General features: G+C 41.7%; 1 protein-coding gene across 1 annotated transcript in view; it reads left to right on the top strand.

Annotated features, from left to right (window-relative positions):
• Window positions 1–3612: 3612 nt before the first annotated feature.
• LOC121535367 (corticotropin-releasing factor receptor 2) overlaps window positions 3613–17541 on the top strand; it is a 78110-nt gene continuing 64181 nt past the window's right edge. Inside the window, exons 1-2 of the mRNA XM_041842381.1 lie at window positions 3613–4157; window positions 4264–4383. Of these exons, the coding sequence (XP_041698315.1) occupies window positions 4037–4157; window positions 4264–4383 (241 nt within the window). The 5' untranslated portion in view covers window positions 3613–4036. The remainder of the gene's footprint in view (window positions 4158–4263; window positions 4384–17541) is intronic.

The following is a 17541-nucleotide window of genomic DNA, read 5'->3' on the forward strand; positions in this document are numbered from 1 at the left end:
AAACTCAACCTTGCTGTCAGAGAGATTCTACAATCATATCTCTATTACAATGGAGACTTTTGTATTGGACTGCGAAGGGAAAAATAAAGTAATATACCGCAGGAAAAAAATACCCCCCCTTGCAGGAAGACCCCACCCACCCGTAGGAAGACCCCGAAAGACATAACAGGTCATCCTGGTATCTCTTTATAACTCTTTATATGTCATCATAATAGTGAGGAGTGAGGACCATTTGAGGATGACAATAGAAACCAGCAATTTAATAATTCTGCCACCGCTGCTGAAAAAATCCTAGGGGAAGCACATGAAGCCAGTCGATACCGAACAATGACAATTATTCCTTCAGCTGCTTCTTCCTCCTTCCTGCTGTGTTTCCTACCTGCATGCTCCCGCTATTTTTTCCACAATCTGTTTTTCCAGCCTCTTGTGCCCTTGCTCTGAGCAACAACTTACTGAGTGAGAATCTGAAGATTCTCTCTCTGTCCGCCAGGCCTGGCAGACTCAGTCTTTGTCAATCAGACAACTAAAGCAAACGTGTCTCTTTGAACCAGCACAAAGGATGTCGGGAACTGGGCTTGCAGATATGGCAGTCAGTGTTTAAAATTAGGTCAGACAAGTTGACTCCAGAAGGAAGAATATATTATTAAATTGCTGGTTTATTTTGTCATCCTCAAATGGTCCTCACTCCTCACTGTTATGATGACATGTAAAGAGTTACCAGGATGACCTGTTATGATGATACACTATATAAAGTTTCCAGAAATTCAACACATTCAAGTCACCTGGTTTAGATGGTCCATGGCTGTAGTAGAGGGTTACATGTGGATGGAATCTGGATCTTCTCGTCTGTTAATATGCCAGACATCTGAAATATATGATGATATAACCAAAAAAGACATAACTGTGCAGATGAGCAATCTCCCATATTACATCAAGTATCTCATCTGGGACAGCAAACCAGATCGAACTGCACTAAATCATATGCAGTTAATACATAACATCAGAAATCCTGCCTCAATAAACAATTCTAGATGGCCAATAGTTATCATCAGAGAGAAATCCTCCAGCTATAGTACATGAGAGGTGAAAGTTGTGCAGGACTGGGTTCATAGCCTTACAGTCTCAAGACGGCTCTGGGATCCATCGGTCTCCTATATTTGCAAGTGTTTTGATCCAACTTTGCAACCCTGATGTAATGTCTCTCATCTTCACTTCAAGACTTCTGAAGAAGAAAACCCATTCTCTTGCGTATTTTATTGGACCTGCACAGACTACATTAAGATGCAAAGAGTTGATGACTGCAGGTCTAGTCTATTGTCCCAACGTTTACAGACCCCCCCAGGCTATTTGTTTAAAAACCTTTTTAGGCAAATAAATTCAAAACGAAAACATTTTCCTCCAACATGCTCTTGGAAAAGCAATCAAATGCATTGCTATTAGTTTTATTCAAACTGAAATATAATTGTCTTATGCCACAGCCACTTTATTTTCTGTAAAGACATATCAGTCAATATGCAAAAAGCCTTCTTAATTTCACGATTCTGCATTCAGGGAATAACACTGACAAACTCAAATTAATGATCACTTGGCAGTTTCATTTTAATCAGTTAAATTACAATCAAGGAAATGTCTAGAAAATAAAGGCACAAGTGCTGTCCATTAGCATGCCATTATCACACAAGTCTCACTAGATTTTAATTATATGTAATGTCCCTATTGCGCAAACAATTGAGAGAGGCGCTTAAAGAACATTAAGCCAAAATTCAGCATCTTAAAGATTTACTTAGTTCAGAATCTTAAAGACTTACTTTGAACCAGTCTGAACATTTCACAGCTGAAGCACAGGCTATATAGTATGACAGCCAATATGTGACTACTGTCCCTTTGTCCTCCCTGCACATCCAATTTATAGGCCTATCTATGTTATTTACCGACTTGTTTACTTATCTGCTTCCCCCATTAGCCTAATGGAATATCGAGCATAACAAGTAAATTAATAATAATCATCATCATCATCATGATGGTGATAATGATAGCCAGTCTAATTCCATCGCTGGTAGCCTTTAACAGCTTAGCACAGAGTCCTGCTCTGGGGAATACATTAACATTTAGGTGGTGCTATTAATAGACATGGGCAATTAAAACTTCCTCCACTAGGCTACTCTGTGCTGAAGTTGACACTCACAGAGCTGGGTTGCGGGACGGATGGACGTGTATGTTTCAGATCTCCTAATACGTGTCTAGACTGCATATTACAGTAAATGAGATGGGACAGTAATTGTATGTGCGAGTCCAGTGCAAAACTGAGAGAACTCTATCATTTAGATAAAGGTCATGAGTCTAATTGAACAAATAAACAGATAGATCGTCAGAGTCTGTGATGACATAATGGTGATACATATGTATTACAGAAAGCATTGTAGAACGTGTTGCTACAGGACATGTATCAAAAGCTATATAAAAAGCTATGTCAACATTTATATCAAAAGTGACATCTTCAAAAGTTTGTTTGTGTCATTTTTTTCATGCAATTTCGCAACCGTTTAGCGATGGCCTGGGTATAGGCTCATTCCTTTATCAACGTAACAGCTTTTTCACCCACACAAAATAGATAGGCCGACATTAAAATGCATTGAAATAGACACTTTTCCCTGGAGTCAGAACTTCAGATGGATAACACAAATTATATTAGGGAATTCTGAGTCTCACAACGATGCTTGGCATAACTCAGGGGTATGGAAAACCTATTCTGATCGTAATCTGACTAACTGTTACAAAAATGATCTTATTTGTAAATAGAATACGAGATTAGTCAGTAAGGGTCCCTTTGAGGGGATGCTGAGAGGAAAACAGAGGGTAGTTAGTTTAAAACAATTTTCTGGAATTGCCATTAGTAAAAAAACAACATTTGAAATGTTAAATGATCTGTGTTTTGGATTTAAACATTTAAATAGAACATAGTTATTTATATATTCCCTAGGCTACATGCCACTGAATGCTATTTAAAGCCACATTTATGTCACCCACATGTATCTGTAACCAGTTCTCTCTCTCTCTCTCTCTCTCTCTCTCTCTCTCTCTCTCTCTCTCTCTCTCTCTCTCTCTCTCTCTCTCTCTCTCTCTCTCTCTCTCTCTCTCTCTCTCTCTCTCTCTCTCTCTCTCTCTCTCTCTCTCTCTCTCTCTCTCTCTCTCTCTCTCTCTCTCTCTCTCTCTCTCTCTCTCTCTCTCTCTCTCTCTCTCTCTCTCTCTCTCTCTCTCTCTCTCTCTCTCTCTCTCTCTCTCTCTCTCTCTCTCTCTCTCTCTCTCTCTCTCTCTCTCTCTCTCTCTCTCTCTCTCTCTCTCTCTCTCTCTCTCTCTCTCTCTCTCTCTCTCTCTCTCTCTCTCTCTCTCTCTCTCTCTCTCTCTCTCTCTCTCTCTCTCTCTCTCTCTCTCTCTCTCTCTCTCTCTCTCTCTCTCTCTCTCTCTCTCTCTCTCTCTCTCTCTCTCTCTCTCTCTCTCTCTCTCTCTCTCTCTCTCTCTCTCTCTCTCTCTCTCTCTCTCTCTCTCTCTCTCTCATAAAATATAGTTTCCAACAGTGCTTTCATCAGTACATTGGATCACCCACTGCTACCAGATTGTTATTTTCAAAGTTGGATGCATTTGTCTCAATAACTCACACACCGGCTGTCAAGAGACTGAACAGATGGGCGGTGCGGAAAATAACCCGTCTTTCTGTATGAATTTAACTCACTTTTACAATTTTTGCATAATTCCACAGAAAGATGATGAATTTGTGGTAGTAGGCTGAGGCTCGGTGCATCAGTCTGATTGTTCAGGGAGCTGTGTGAGGAGGAGAGCGTAGGAAACGCTCGAGTAGCCTACGTGGAGTCAGAATTCTGAGTGCGTCAATTGGACGAGCAGTTTTCCACGGGTTTGAAACGGGCGCACTATTTCTTGCCATTCTATCTTGGATGAAACACATGCACGTAGTGGGCAAAGTGTTGGGAGCTTTTCGGACTTCAAGCCTAGCTCTTTGATTTAACGTATCAATTGAACCATGGATGCTACGATTTACCAAATAATCTTTGGGGAGTTTGGGGACCCAAACTGTAGTTTGATGGATGCCTTTCAAAACACTTTCTACGAAAACGCATCGTTCTCTTTGATGGATATTGACGGTACGATTTGGGGGGATTTTGACACCGTCATCAATGGTTAATGCTCTTCCTTGACGTCTTAGGCAATTAAATATCATTATTTAAACGCCTTTTTGTTTATTTAAAGGTTTGTATTGCAATGCCACAACTGATGAGATTGGAACATGTTGGCCAAGGAGCAACACCGGACGGATGATGGAGAGACCCTGTCCAGAGTACATCAACGGGGTAAAGTACAACACCACAAGTAAGATATTAAACCACTGAATTATTTAAAAAAGTTTTTCACCGTGTATCTTTACACTGTTAACATTGGCTACAAAGGGGGGGATTGTCGCTGTCCATGCGTAATTGGGTGGCAATACTTATCTAGTCGTAATGTTCCGATAATAAATGAAGGGGAAACTATCAACTGTGCAATTGGAGCCAATCTTCTAAAATTGGAAACAGTAATAATATCATATTCAGTTTGCGCGTGGGTTGCTGGAATGGAGCCAAAGACTCAAGTGCCATTTTTAAACTCGAATAAATTATTAATTCATGCAGTGTTTGCCGCCACTTGCTCTCAAATATCAGCTGAAATGTGTTTCTTCTACCAAGAAGTGTGATGATACAATACATTTTTATTTGAGCGAGAACCACTGTATTGCAATGAATCATTTTAAATTATAATGTAAGAGAGTAATAAATGGAAATCTGAATCAATCCAGTGTGATTTAATCCAGAACATTTTCGAGAATATTGAACACTGTTTGTAAGCAATGTGTCCAGTTATGTCTGCAAGGGCCATGCTGTTATGACACATGATCATCAATGTCTAAATAATCCACACTATCTCTCCAGTCTGTTTTGGCTCTGTGTCCTTCCCTGTGCTGTTGGTGGACTCACACACTCTTCTTCACCATACCTAGCCTGCCAACATTCGTTCATCCATCTCCAGATGAATTAGACCACATGGGTGAACAGCAACACCCTGCTGATTGATAATATAGAGAAACACCTGTGTCACCCAATGCATCATTGTTGGCATCCAGGAAAGTAGTTATTGATGAGATTATACAATAACAACCTCTGATTAAATAATACTAGCAGGTGTCAATTGTCCAGGAGATCTTGTGCTAGCTCAGCAAGCTAATGCCTAAGCTTTAGCCCAGCAAGTTCACACAGGAGACAGAGTTTGAATCCAGTCGGCCACATTAGCATAAAGCAAAATACAGGGTATTAAACTGATCCAAATTGAAATGTTTTGCTTTTGGTTAGTGATGAGCACTGATATGGAAATTCAGTATGTAGACTATGATAGGGATAGGTTGACTGATTTGATCATTCCAGGATACACACAGACACTGAGTTTGCCTCTCACATTCACATGTGATTTAACAGAAGCCCTTATCCACACTACCATTTAGTAACCATGTTACGGGTTCAAACCAGGTTGGGTGAACGTTCAAACCCTGTTTGTGTTCAATTCTAAAGTGATTATTAACTGTATATAAAAACTAATTTTAGAACCCTGTGTTCAACCATAGGTTTTAGCCAACAATCTAATCCTCACAATCCTTCTCTGGGTACACTATGAACACCACCTTCCCATGCACTCTCATGTACTGTAGATTGTACCCTAAAAAGCTGGATGTCAAAACCAGCCCTATAATGTTAGCCGAAGTTAAAGGGAGGAGACACTGGTTAGCAATGAGACAATTGCTAAAGCAGCTAAATCAAACAACAAAGAAACAAGAGATCAGCTAAAATGACAAATCGATGGTCAGAAACGTCTCAAGTCTGTGGAATAATCTGTATGTTATTGTTGTAAGTTTGTGCAGTGTGGCTTGCATCATTTGCATTATATCTGCTCAGTGCCAACTGAGTTTCAATACGCCAACATCCAAGGCAGCACATTATTCACTCCCATAGCATTCAAATATAAGGTACTTTGGATAAGCATCATAGGGACATTGCGTTTGTTGATTAGCTTGGTTTCACATGAATGGTTTAAAAAGTAGTGGTTAGGTAGGACAACACATTAATCTGCTGTAAATGGTTTGGAATAAAATAAAAAAAACAGCCAGTGTAGTACATAGGGATGTGTGAAACGTACTCCTCAGCCTGAAGTGTCCCCACTTTTCGCGTGGTGTCGACTGATAAAACGCTTCAGGAGGGCGGTCACGTGTGCTAGCAAGGCAGAGGTCCTGGGTTCGAGCCTCGGTGTCAATTGAATCAGGAGGAAGTGGTACTGGCTAAGCAAGCAACGTGACGTCCTTTACACCAGCATCACAGCCTTTAAAGCTGCTATATGTAACTTGTTGGGCGACCCGACCAAATTCACATAGAAATGGAAGTTATAAATCTGTCATTCTCATTGAAAGCAAGTCTAAGAAGCGGTGGATCTGTTCTATGTGTGCAATTTTTATGCTTCCCGGTCTTAAGTTTCGTTTTTGCGACTTTTACTTGCGATTTTGTACAACAGCTTCAAACAATTCAATATCTTTGGTTATGGGAAAAATATTTCACAGCATTTAAGATGGTACAATGATTCTCTACACTATACTTGCTTGTTTTGTCACATAAACTGAAATTAGGTGAACTATTAGAATTTTAGCAAACAGGAAATGGCAGAGCGAATTCGGCATAGTGCACCTAAAGACAATACATTCGATATACTCAACTAATCTTTGCAGTAGGCGTGTAATATTACAGTCCCGTTCTTTTATATACACTATATATACAAAAGTATGTGGACACCCCTTCAAATTAGTGGATTCGGCTATTTCAGCCACACCCGTTGCTGACAGGTGTATAAAATCGAGCACACAGCCATGCAATCTCCATAGACAAACATTGACAGTAGAATGGCCTTACTGAAAAGCTCAGTGACTTTCAACATGGCACCATCATAGGATGCCACCTTTCCAACAAGTCAGTTCGTCAAATTTCTGCCCTGCTAGAGCTGCAACGGCTCAGCTGCAAAGTGGTAGGTAGGCCACACTATCTCACAGAAGGAGACCGCCGAGTGCTGTAGCTTAGCGAGTCAAAATCGTCTGTCCTCGGTTGCAACACTCACTACCGAGTTCCAAACTGCCTCTGGAAGCAACGTCAGCACAAGAACTGTTCATCGGGAGCTTCATGAAATGGGTTTCCATGGCCAAGCAGCTGCACACAAGCCTAACGCCTTGATCACAACGACAGCATCATTGCGCGAAATGTTAAGGAGCATCATCTGGATATGTGTGCAACAAAAGTTCAACATTCAACTTATGCTACCAATTCTGTCAAGCCATCTACACATACAGTTTGACGCATACGTTCGATGAATCCAATGTATGCACCACACAGAACGCACTGCAACTGCCTCTGAAACGCAATGCTCCAAGGCAAATGCAGCGTTCCATTGGAAATGAATGTACTTCTGGTGTACCAAAATGCAATGACGCTGTCGGTGTGATCGAAGCGTAAGATCACTATGCGCAATGCCAAATGTTAGCTGGAGTGGTGTAAAGCTCGCCGCCATTGGACTCTGGAGCAGTGGAAACGTGTTCTCTGAAGTGATGAATCACAAGTCAATGTGCGGGGGTACAGGTTAGTCGAGGTAATATGTACATGTACAGTGGGGAGAACAAGTATTTGATACACTGCCGATTTTGCAGGTTTTCCTACTTACAAAGCATGTAGAGGTCTGTAATTTTTATCACAAAAATCCAGAAAATCACATTGTATGATTTTTAAGTAATTAATTTGCATTTTATTGCATGACATAAGTATTTGATCACCTATCAACCAGTAAGAATTCCAGCTCTCACAGACCTGTTAGTTTTTCTTTAAGAAGCCCTCCTGTTCTCCACTCATTACCTGTATTAACTGCACCTGTTTGAACTCGTTACCTGTATAAAAGACACCTGTCCACACACTCAATCAAACAGACTCCAACCTCTCCACAATGGCCAAGACCAGAGAGCTGTGTAAGGACATCAGGGATAAAATTGTAGACCTGCACAAGGCTGGGATGGGCTACAGGACAATAGGCAAGCAGCTTGGTGAGAAGGCAACAACTGTTGGCGCAATTATTAGAAAATGGAAGAAGTTCAAGATGACGGTCAATCACCCTCGGTCTGGGGCTCCATGCAAGATCTCACCTCGTGGGGCATCAATGATCATGAGGAAGGTGAGGGATCAGCCCAGAACTACACGGCAGGACCTGGTCAATGAACTGAAGAGAGCTGGGACCACAGTCTCAAAGAAAACCATTAGTAACACACTACGCCGTCATGGATTAAAATCCTGCAGCGCACGCAAGGTCCCCCTGCTCAAGCCAGCGCATGTCCAGGCCCGTCTGAAGTTTGCCAATGATCATCTGGATAATCCAGAGGAGAAATGGGAGAAGGTCATGTGATCTGATGAGACAAAAATAGAGCTTTTTGGTCTAAACTCCACTCGCCGTGTTTGGAGGAAGAAGAAGGATGAGTACAACCCCAAGAACACCATCCCAACCGTGAAGCATGGAGGTGGAAACATCATTCTTTGGGGATGCTTTTCTGCAAAGGGGACAGGACGACTGCACCGTATTGAGGGGAGGATGGATGGGGCCATGTATCGCGAGATCTTGGCCAACAACCTCCTTCCCTCAGTAAGAGCATTGAAGATGGGTCGTGGCTGGGTCTTCCAGCATGACAACGACCCCGAAACACACAGCCAGGGCAACTAAGGAGTGGCTCCGTAAGAAGCATCTCAAGGTCCTGGAGTGGCCTAGCCAGTCTCCAGACCTGAACCCAATAGAAAATCTTTGGAGGGAGCTGAAAGTCCGTATTGCCCAGCGACAGCCACGAAACCTGAAGGATCTGGAGAAGGTCTGTATGGAGGAGTGGGCCAAAATCCCTGCTGCAGTGTGTGCAAACCTGGGCAAGACCTACAGGAAACGTATGATCTCTGTAATTGGAAACAAAGGTTTCTGTACTAAATATTAAGTTCTGCTTTTCTGATGTATCAAATACTTATGTCATGCAATAAAATGCAAATGAATTACTTAAAAATCATACAATGTGATTTTCTGGATTTTTGTTTTAGATTCCGTCTCTCACAGTTGAAGTGTACCTATGATAAAAAGTACAGACCTCTACATGCTTTGTAAGTAGGAAAACCTGCAAAATTGGCAGTGTATCAAATACTTGTTCTCCCCACTGTATGTAGGGGTAAAGTGACTATGCATTTTGGAATGAGATGTTCGAAGAGCAGGTGTCCACATACTTTTGGTAATGTAGTGTATCTAGAGGGTCCTAGCAATACAGACATTCAAGCTCAGAGACGATGGGGAACAAAATCAGTATGTGTGGATCAATGTATTTCACAGATTAATGTTAAGCGTGCTAGAGAGGCCGTTCAACTCCGTGAACCCAGCAGGATGTTACAGCATGGGGAAATTTGGGCCCTGAGACAACTGAGCTGTCATAATGTAGTTATCCTGACCACATGATGTCATACAGTTATGTCATACAGGGGTCATAACTCTATCCAGTATCCACAACCACTTACCTCTCTGGAATAGACCCTAGATACTTACACCAGGGGTGTAGTGGAGGGCAAACACGTGTAACATTTTTTTATTTTGTGTGAGGGTTTATCCACCTTTTGCAGAAAAATGTATGAAAACATTATATAGGGAGCGTTACTTTACTCAACGCGAACGGCGATCAGCATTTACCCACCTATTTTTTAAAACCATTACATCACCGCTTACAACTGTACTTCTAATATGACACAACATTGAACATGAATACCTCTATCCACGGCAACATAGTACCTATCTTTAATCCATGATAGAGACTTACAATATATTTATTTTGATATGCCTTGCCTAAAGACTTTGGATCTGTACATTTCCACTTTAACAATAACTTTTGTGACTGCTAATTTATGCTTCAGTATTTCTGTTATTTCAGGAGAATTTGTCATGCAGATCAAGAACAACTTCCACACTCTTAGGTGTGAATTTCATGTGAATTCACCTTATTAACACACTTCTAAAACTGTACCTACCTGGCTTTAAATAGGTCAAGATTACAGATGTAGAACATTAGGTCAAGATTATGTGAAAATTGTATTTTACGTAAAAGCTACATGTTCTGTGACTGGTGACTCTTTAGACACAAATCTCGCTTACAGATGTAGGATCTTAATTTGATCACCCCTTTGCAGGATAACCTTCTTGCAATGTAGGATATTTAAAACTTGTTGTGTTTTTTAGGTTTAAAAATGCTTCTGAAGTTTGTAATTTCCACTGAAATTTCAGACTTGATTTTCCCTTTAAAAAATATATAAACCCCTACAAAAATGTCCATTAATTATAATCCACTTAATAATGAACTTTTCCTGTTGCTGCAGGATTATTTTTCCTGCTGTAGTAAACTGGCTCCAATTAAGATCCTACATCTGTATGAAAGTCATAATGATTTCTATTCACTGAATAATTATCTCCTTTGGATTACATTACGATGAACAATATCGGACATGCAGTTGTAGGCCTGCATATTAGAATAAGGGTTCAAATTCAGGTCACTGAATTGTTACTGGGAGAATTGAAGATACTGTATGCCTGAACACACATAAAAGGCTCAGTATTTTGACTTTGTGGTTCTAAAGATACCACTGTGACTGTCAAGTCTCTCAAGTTTCACCTTTGTTGGCCGACTTGAACAGGGCAGTAGAATGAACAGTTTAGTGGACCTCATGCCAGGTCACTGGATGTTCCCAAGACCTCTAGAGAGACAAATATATTAACACTTTGGTGTCACAATTGTGTGACTTCCCTCAGGAGCCTCATCTAATTTCAGGCCACTTCTTTGTTGCCTCAAGTGCTTCGTCAAATTGAGTCAAATCAAAATTGGAGTGTGTAACTCTGATTAGTCAGACTTAGTCATTTTTCCTTTACACTGTCAACCCATCGTTCTGCCCGACCCTGTGCCCCTTTTATTCGTGTCCAGTAAAGCAGAGTCTGGCTTATAGGGTTTATAGTTTTATAGCTTCTCCAATATCGCACCAATCAAGTGCTACTGATTGCTTCAACTGCTGGCAATTAAGAGTCAGCTGGAACAAAGCGCGAACACCTGCCTACCCTGCAGGTCTAGAGAGAACAACACATTTTTTGCAGTATTGTAGGGATAGCATGTCACTTCCACTAAATCAGAGAGAGAAAAACAGAGTCCCACCACAGGGAGCTGCTGCAGCTTGACGATCCAAGGGAAAGCAAGCTGGAAAAGAAACCACAAGCTGTTGGCTAGTCTTGCGAATGCATTTCTTTAACATACTAAAAATGCCACTTTTTGTTTGTTTGTACTTTTACCCTTTTTTCTCCCCAATTGATAGTTACAGTCTTGTCCCATCACTGCAACTCCACTACCTTGACACACTGCTCGCTTAACCCGGAAGCCAGCCGCACCAACGTGTCGGAGGAAACACCATCCAGCTGGCGACCGAAGTCAGCTTGCAGGCGCCCGGCCCGCCACAACGAGTAGCTAGAGCGCAATGGGACAAGGAAATCCCAGCCGGCCAAACCCTCCCCTAACCCGGACGACGCTGAGCCAATTGTGCGCCGCCTCATGGGTCTCCCGGTCACGGCCGGCAGTGATACAGCCTGGGATCGAACACGGGTCTGTAGTGACACCTCAAGCACTGCGATGCAGTGCCTGAGACCGCTGCGCCACTTGGGAGGCCCGAAATGTAAGCTTTTTAACATAACGTGTTGGAAAGAGTTGACTGCATACAGTAGTTTGATAGGAGAATGTGGATCACTACCAATATCAGTTAATAACAAGGGAATTGCCAGGGACCTCACAATATGATATTATCACAAAATGTACGTGCCGATTGCGATTCAATACTGCGATTTTATTCCATTTTGATGGTCAAAACATTTTGCTCATATTTAATCCATTCGAAAAAATTCAGACCGCTTGACTTTTTCCACATTTTTTTACATTACAGCCTTATTATGAAATTGATTAAATCGTTTTTTTTCCCTCATCAAACTACACACAATACCCCATAATGAGAAAGCAAAAACAGGTTTTTAGAAATGTTTGCAAATGTATATATATAAAAAATATATATATATATAACAAGTATTCAGACCCTTTACCCAGTACTTTGTTGAAGCACCTTTGGCAGAGATTACAGCCTCAAGTCTTCTTCGGTATGATGCTACAAGCTTGGCACACCTGTATTTGGGGAGTTTCTCCCATTCTTCTCTGCAGATCCTCTCAAGCTCTGTCAGGTTGGATGGGGAGCGTTGCTGCACAGCTATTTTCAGGTCTCTCCAGAGATGTTCGATCGGGTTCAAGTCCGGGCTCTGGCTGGGCCACTCAAGGACATTCAGAGACTTGTCCCGAAGCCAATCCTGCATTGTCTTGGCTGTGTGCTTAGGGTTGTTGTCCTGTTGGAAGGTGAACCTTCACCCGAGTCTGAGGTCCTGAGTGCTCTGGAGCAGGTTTTCATTAAGGATCTCTCTGTACTTTGCTCCGTTCATCTTTCCCTCGATCCTGACTAGTCTCCCTGTCCCTGCCGCTGAAAAACATCCCCACAGCATGATGCTGCCACCACCATGCTTCACCGTAGGGATGGTACCAGGTTTCCTCCAGACGTGACGCTTGGCATTCAGGCCAAAGTGTTGAATCTTGGTTTCATCAGACCAGAGAATCTTGTTTCTCATGGTCTGTGAGTCCTTAATGTGCCTTTTACTGAATAGTGGCTTCCGTCTGGCCACTCTACCATAAAGGCCTGATTGGGGGAGTGCTGCAGAGGTTGTCCTTCTGGAAGGTTCTTCCATCTCCACAGAGGAACTCTGGAGCTCTGTCAGAGTGACCATCGGGTTCTGGTCACCTCCCTGACCAAGGCCCTACTCCCCCGATTGCTCAGTTTGGCCGGGCTGCCAGCTCTAGGAAGATTCTTGGTGGTTCCAAACTTCTTCCATTTAAGAATGATGGAGGCCACTGCGTTCTTGGGGACCTTCAATGCTGCAGAAATGTTTTGGTACCCTTCCCCAGAGCTGTGCCTCGACACAATCCTGTTTTGGAGCTCTACGGACAATTCCTTCAACCTCATGGCTTGGTTTTTGCTCTGACATGCACTGTCAACTGTGGGACCTTACATAGACAGGTGTGTGCCTTTTCCAATCATGTCCAATCAATTAGATTTACCACAGGTGGACTCCAATCAAGTTGTAGAAACATCTCAAGGATTATCAGTGGAAACAGGATGCACCTGAGCTCAATTTCGAGTCTCATAGCAAAGGGTCTGAATACTTACAGTGAGGGAAAAAAGTATTTGATCCCCTGCTGATTTTGTACGTTTGCCCACTGACAAAGACATGATCAGTCTATAATTTTAATGGTAGGTTTATTTGAACAGTGAGAGACAGAATAACAACAACAAAATCCAGAAAAACGCATGTCAAAAATGTTATAAATTGATTTGCATTTTAATGAGGGAAATAAGTATTTGACCCCTCTGCAAAACATGACTTAGTACTTGGTGGCAAAACCCTTGTTGGCAATCACAGAGGTCAGACGTTTCTTGTAGTTGGCCACCAGGTTTGCACACATCTCAGGAGGGATTTTGTCCCACTCCTCTTTGCAGATCTTCTCCAAGTCATTAAGGTTTCGAGGCTGACGTTTGGCAACTCGAACCTTCAGCTCCCTCCACAGATTTTCTATGGTATTAAGGTCTGGAGACAGAGCCACTCCTTTGTTGCCTTGGCCGTGTGTTTTGGATCATTGTCATGCTAGAATAACCATCCACGACCCATTTTCAATGCCCTGGCTGAAGGAAGGAGGTTCTCACCAAAGATTTGACGGTACATGGCTCCGTCCATCGTCCCTTTGATGCAGTGAAGTTGTCCTGTCCCCTTAGCAGAAAAACACCCCCAAAGCATAATGTTTCCACCTCCATGTTTGACGGTGGGGATGGTGTTCTTGGGGTCATAGGCAGCATTCCTCCTCCTCCAAACACGGCGAGTTGAGTTGATGCCAAAGACCTCGATTTTGGTCTCATCTGACCACAACACTTTCACCCAGTTCTCCTCTGAATCATTCAGATGTTCATTGGCAAACTTCAGACGGGCCTGTATATGTGCTTTCTTGAGCAGGGGGACTTTGCGGGCGCTGCAGGATTTCAGTCCTTCAAGGCGTAGTGTGTTACCAATTGTTTTCTTGGTGACTATGGTCCCAGCTGCCTTGAGATCATTGACAAGATCCTCCCGTGTAGTTCTGGGCTGATTCCTCACCGTTCTCATGATCATTGCAACTCCACAAGGTGAGATCTTGCATGGAGCCCCAGGCTGAGGGAGATTGACAGTTATTTTGTGTTTCTTCCAATTGCGAATAATCGCACCAACTGTTGTCACCTTCTCACCAAGCTGCTTGGCGATGGTCTTGTAGTCCATTCCAGCCTTGTGTAGGTCTACAATCTTGTCCCTGACATCCTTGGAGAGCTCTTTGGTCTTGGCCATGGTGGAGAGTTTGGAATCTGATTGATTGATTGCTTCTGTGGACAGGTGTCTTTTATACAGGTAACAAGCTGAGATTAGGAGCACTCCCTTCAAGAGTGTGCTCCTAATCTCAGCTCGTTACCTGTATAAAAGACACCTGGGAGCCAGAAATCTTTCTGATTGAGAGGGGGTCAAATACTTATTTCCCTCATTAAAATGCAAATCAATTGATAACATTTTTGACATGCGTTTTTCTGGATTTTTTTGTTGTTATTCTGTCTCTCACTGTTCAAATAAACCTACCATTAAAATGATAGACTGATCATGTCTTTGTCAGTGGGCAAACGTACAAAATCAGCAGGGGATCAAATACTTTTTCCCCCTCACTGTAGGTAAATAATGAATCTGTTTTTTATTTGTAATAAATGTACTAACATTTCAGCAAACCTGTTTTCGCTTTGTCATTATGGGGTATTGTGTGTAGATTGATGAAAAAAAAAAATATTTAATCAATTTTAGAATAAGGCTGTAACGTAACAAAATGTGGAAAAAGTCAAGGGGTCTGAATACTTTACGAATGCACTGTATATAGTCTGCCATGGATTATATTTGAATGGATGTGAATTTATGTGACATTGAACCATAATACCTCTTACGTACCAAAAAGGCATTTCTCACTTGGGTGGATGAGTAATCTTTTGCCACTTGAGCAAATTAGTTACTTTAATTTGACACTTAGTGTAACTGCAGTTAAATGAACATTCTCTCTCTCCCTCTCTCCCTCCCTCCCTCCCTCCCTCCACTTGTTAGTGAATAAATCCTGGTCAGGATGTTTTGTGAAAACTTCACTGGCTTCATTGGACACACAATCGGCCTCATGGGATTTTAACAGTAAACACTGAATATTAAACAATGCCACATTCTCCCTGTACATTAACACTGCCAGTCACCCTGCACTTCAACACTGACATGGTGAGTGCTGACTATTCGCCATATAGAATCAGGACTCCAGAGGCTCATGAGGTTTACATCCTCTTTCAGTATTCAGCAAACATGGAGATCTCCCAAATAATATTATTACTCCTGGAGGAAGGAATTGTCATATTCTAAATATAACCACACCACTGGTATCGAGGCTTATGGGAGACTGCTTTGTTTATTTGTAAATGATCTGGGTGGAAATGCAGAAGCTACAGAATATACAGTAGGTTGCTTTTCATGCTAATTATTCAATAATGAATAAAGATATGCTTGTCTCAAATGAAATTCTTATTAGCTTTTTGGAAATCTTATGATTTAGCAAAGCTCTTTCCATAATGTGCTTCATGAAATTGCCTGATGGGTAAAAAAGTAGTCTCGCCAATGATTTTCTGCTATAGTTATTTTTTTTATCCCCAAATTTAATGTGTTGCAAACAGAGGTGCATGCATCACTTGTTAGGAATATGACTCAATAAGTATATTTGTGTGTCTGGACACAGCAAGAGCAACTTGAATGACAAATATGTCATATAACAGTTTAACAACTTTTCTTTGTTTTTGACTTTAAATGGTGGTTGGGCTCCCGAGTGGCGCAGCGGTCTAAGGTACTGCATCTCAGTGCTTGAGGCGTCACTACCGACCCCCTGGTTTGATTCCAGGCTGTATCACAACTAGCCGTGATTGGGAGTCCCATAGGGCAGCGCACAATTGGCCCAGCGTCGTCAGGGTTTGGCCGGTGTAGGCCGTCATTGTAAATAAGAATTTGTTCTTAACTGACTTGCCTAGTTAAATAAAGGTAAAATACAAAAATAATTCTAGCTTGTTATATAAATTGAAGGCCGTGGGAAACCGTCATTGGTTACAAGAAGGTAAGTAATCATTTATTTTTCACGATGTTGGCCTTTTCTACTGAATGACTCACCTGTTGAATTCTCCTTCAGAACAACCTTGTTGACATTCTATAGTGAATTTTCTCCTTTAGAAGATGCCCTTGTTGCCCACTGAATAAACTTGAGTGTAGTAAACAACATGCACAGTATTAACATTCTCTTTCTTCATACATATAAACATTTTCTAATTGCCTCGAAATAGATACATTGTCTAGACTGTCAAAATGCATCACCATAAGTATTTTTTATTGCCCTCTCAATTGTAGTTTTAGGATGATGTGGGGATAATGTTGACCATGCAGGCTATTGGTATCTTAAAACAAAGAAGTTAGATGTCTGCTTGTTTCCTTGAATTAGAGGTTGCAACAAATCAGCTATTGATTAGTTTGGGGGGGGAATTCAGTAACATATGTAGGCCCTATCCAGAAAAAGAATCCCTAACCCCTAGAGACCCTAGACAGTTTTGGAGATATGAGAGGATTTGATAGGTTCGAGCAATAAGCGAATAGCTCCACCTTGCCCTCTGATAGGCTATAGGGGCAGTTTTTGCACATGGCCCTCAGTGTTTTCAGTACACACGGCAGAAAGAGACTACCCTGCTGTCCTCATAACAGCTGGTGTCACTTATTTTATTTTCTAAATCTACTGGTGAGTAAAGTAATGGCAACATAATGATTGTTTAAAGGGACATGTACCGTCCCCATTCCCCAAATCGATCTGCTAGTTGAAGAAATCTGACAGGGTTTATCTTGATAAGTTCAACGGTACAGTAAATTCAGGACAATTAAATTACCTTGTCTAAGTTTAGTATGAGGATTTGGCCTCCTTTTGTGCATTGTTCCTAAAGGGTATTTCACTCTGATTAATTAAATAATATACTGTCAGGTAATGTTCTCAAACAATTGTGTTCAAGACCCCCAAGATAACACAATTTAATTTTGACCTTCCGTGCCTTCCAGCTTTCCATGTCTTTGACTACCATCTTAGATGTATGTGAAAGTGTGGAGGCTTCTCTGAGACCGCTGCTCTCCGACTCTGAGGCTTCAATGGATCCTGATGATACT

Source organism: Coregonus clupeaformis, chromosome 21, assembly GCF_020615455.1.
Source record: "Coregonus clupeaformis isolate EN_2021a chromosome 21, ASM2061545v1, whole genome shotgun sequence".
NCBI classification, from domain to species: Eukaryota; Metazoa; Chordata; class Actinopteri; order Salmoniformes; family Salmonidae; genus Coregonus; species Coregonus clupeaformis.